A 2197-nucleotide genomic window follows, 5' to 3' on the forward strand; every position below is an offset into this window, starting at 1 on the left:
ATTGAGAAACGAGTTCAGATTCAAGCTTCTATGGGAAGCTCACATAACTAGAATGGCATTGCTGGTTAGAATACCTTCGGGTTATCTTATTAGTCACCATCATGGTGGCAAAAAATGATTGATAAAAAGGGATAGCATTTAATTATGCTTTACGAGTATTTTCAAGAGTTCTTCGAAAATAGTAAACGACTTTCTCATGGCTAAACCCAAGAGGCTATGGCAGAGAACCTGTGAAATGCCCTCTTTCAACGAGTGGGAGTCAAAAAAAATACCACAGCATCAAGTAGGGCTCTTTCTGCGACAATTTAAATCACTTACAGCTCACACCAATATTAGTGAATAGTCATAAGGAAAACAAAAATACAAGAATCATGCATATAAATTCACCCTAAAAGTCAAAAAGTGTCTGAAACAGAGAAAACAATAGTTCATAAAAACATTTTCCATACCAAACTACAACAATGATCACATGATTTAGTGTCAATTAAACATACAGGAGCATATTCAATTAAAAATTAAGATAATCATGTAACATATTCATACTTCACGGACGTGGCGGGGATAATAACATTTGCACAACGGTTTTCCAAACACAATTCAAATTGTTATTTACAATTGTGGCATTGACACGATGATCTGGGTTAGGGATGGAAAATTCATATTTGTTTTCGCTCAGCACACAATAAATTAGCAACAAATATTTATAATGTACATTCACATAAAGCTAGTTAAGAAAGCAAATATTTATATATAAGGACACTAACCGGTAACAAGCAACAATCCAGAAGCAAGCTGCTTCAAGAAAACAACACGCTTCCCCTTAAATCTTCCAGTCAATATGATCAACACTGTCCCTGGAGTAATGCTTGCCCTATACCCAAGAAACATTAAAAAATAAAATTATTGCAAACTATAAAAAATTACAAGTTATATCTCAATTGAAACAGAAGCAAAACAAAATAATAAAATAAAGGAATCTAAACAGTAGAAAGCATAACCCAAATGGGCCAAATCTCAAATGAAACATGAAAACAAAAATAAGCAAATCTGAATAGTACCTAAGTTTTGTGGGCTTGTGCTTGCGCTTGTTGGAAAGCGGCTTCTTGACTTCATCAGCAGGGTAGAATTTGGGAGCCTTCTCGGCGGCTGGCTCAGCAGCTACAGATTTCTTTTCGTGGGTTGGGAATTTGCCTCCGTTCTTGGCCTTGATAGCCCAGAGTCCCCTCTTGTGGTACATCTGAGAACGTGAGTACTTTCGGACCCCACGGATCAATTCCGGGTTACGTGTCACTCTCTGTGTCTTGGGCGCCATTGGAGATGAACTGTGTGTGGTGTGTGACTTGTGAAGCGAGGCGAGAGGAGAGTAAACAAGTAAAAACCTAAATGCAGGGAGATATAGACGTGTTGTTAAACCCTAGTTTGATTATGGTCCTGGACTTTAATTTATTGGGCCTGGGAAATGAGAAAATTCGGTTATATGGGCTTGTGTGTTCAAATGACACAAATGGCCCATTATAGTTTTGGAATTAAATTGTGGGACAATTACTGAGAACCCTTCAACTCGAGTTTATATTTCAAAAATAGGAGAAATTAATTTTAGTTTCACTAATCAGGTGGTAAATAAGATTAAATAAAATTATGAAATTAAATTAATATACCTCGACCACACTACACCTTTAATCATTTTCCCCTTCCATCTCTACAAAACCCTATCTCTATTATCCATTCTCTCTCTACAGTCTCCTCAGGCAGCACCTCTCACTCTCTTCCGGCAGCTTATTTCGCAGCCCCATCGCCATAGTTAGAATTGGATTTTTTATCAAAGAACAAGGAGTCGAGATTTTGGGAGCCATCATCTTCGGCCAGTAGAAGATCCAAAACTAAGTCTGCGATCGGATTTTCAGTTTCGACAAGTGGTCTATGTGTTTCATATTGACTTCGGTCTCCAGCCAGTAGAAGATTCAACACTGATAATTTGATCGTAGACTCACCAATGGAGGCGATGGCTATTGCACCCGACTTTACTTGCATCACCACCGCGCTTCATTACTGCGAACGGACTGACCCGCTACTACGTGCAGCTCTTTCCCTCCTTCCACTCCCGTTCTCCATTTGTCTAACCATGAGCAATGCATCTCCATTTTCTCTCTCTCCCTCATTCTACCCACTTTTTATATTTTTGGATCTGTGGTTTGGC

General features: G+C 38.7%; 1 protein-coding gene across 1 annotated transcript; it reads right to left on the reverse strand.

The window, feature by feature from the left end:
• Positions 1–730: 730 nt before the first annotated feature.
• Positions 731–1399, reverse strand: LOC111401901 (60S ribosomal protein L6-like). The gene is made up of 2 exons (XM_023029876.1): positions 1059–1399; positions 731–871 (listed from the first exon to the last, which is right to left on the reverse strand). Exons 1-2 carry the CDS (start codon positions 1310–1312, stop codon positions 760–762), a joined length of 366 nt encoding a protein of 121 aa, XP_022885644.1. The 5' UTR covers positions 1313–1399; the 3' UTR covers positions 731–759.
• Positions 1400–2197: the final 798 nt, after the last annotated feature.

The sequence above is a fragment of the Olea europaea genome, chromosome 10 (assembly GCF_002742605.1).
Source record: "Olea europaea var. sylvestris chromosome 10, O_europaea_v1, whole genome shotgun sequence".
NCBI lineage: Eukaryota > Viridiplantae > Streptophyta > Magnoliopsida > Lamiales > Oleaceae > Olea > Olea europaea.

What these genes read in the sequence shown, in the direction of transcription:
- LOC111401901 (XM_023029876.1), bottom strand. Translation starts at nt 1,312, where the DNA reads ATGGCGCCCAAGACACAGAGAGTGACACGTAACCCGGAATTGATCCGT. An exon ending in CACAAGCCCACAAAACTTAG is followed by an intron (nt 872 to 1,058) that starts GTACTATTCAGA and finishes TCTTGGGTATAG; the next exon opens with GGCAAGCATTACTCCAGGGA.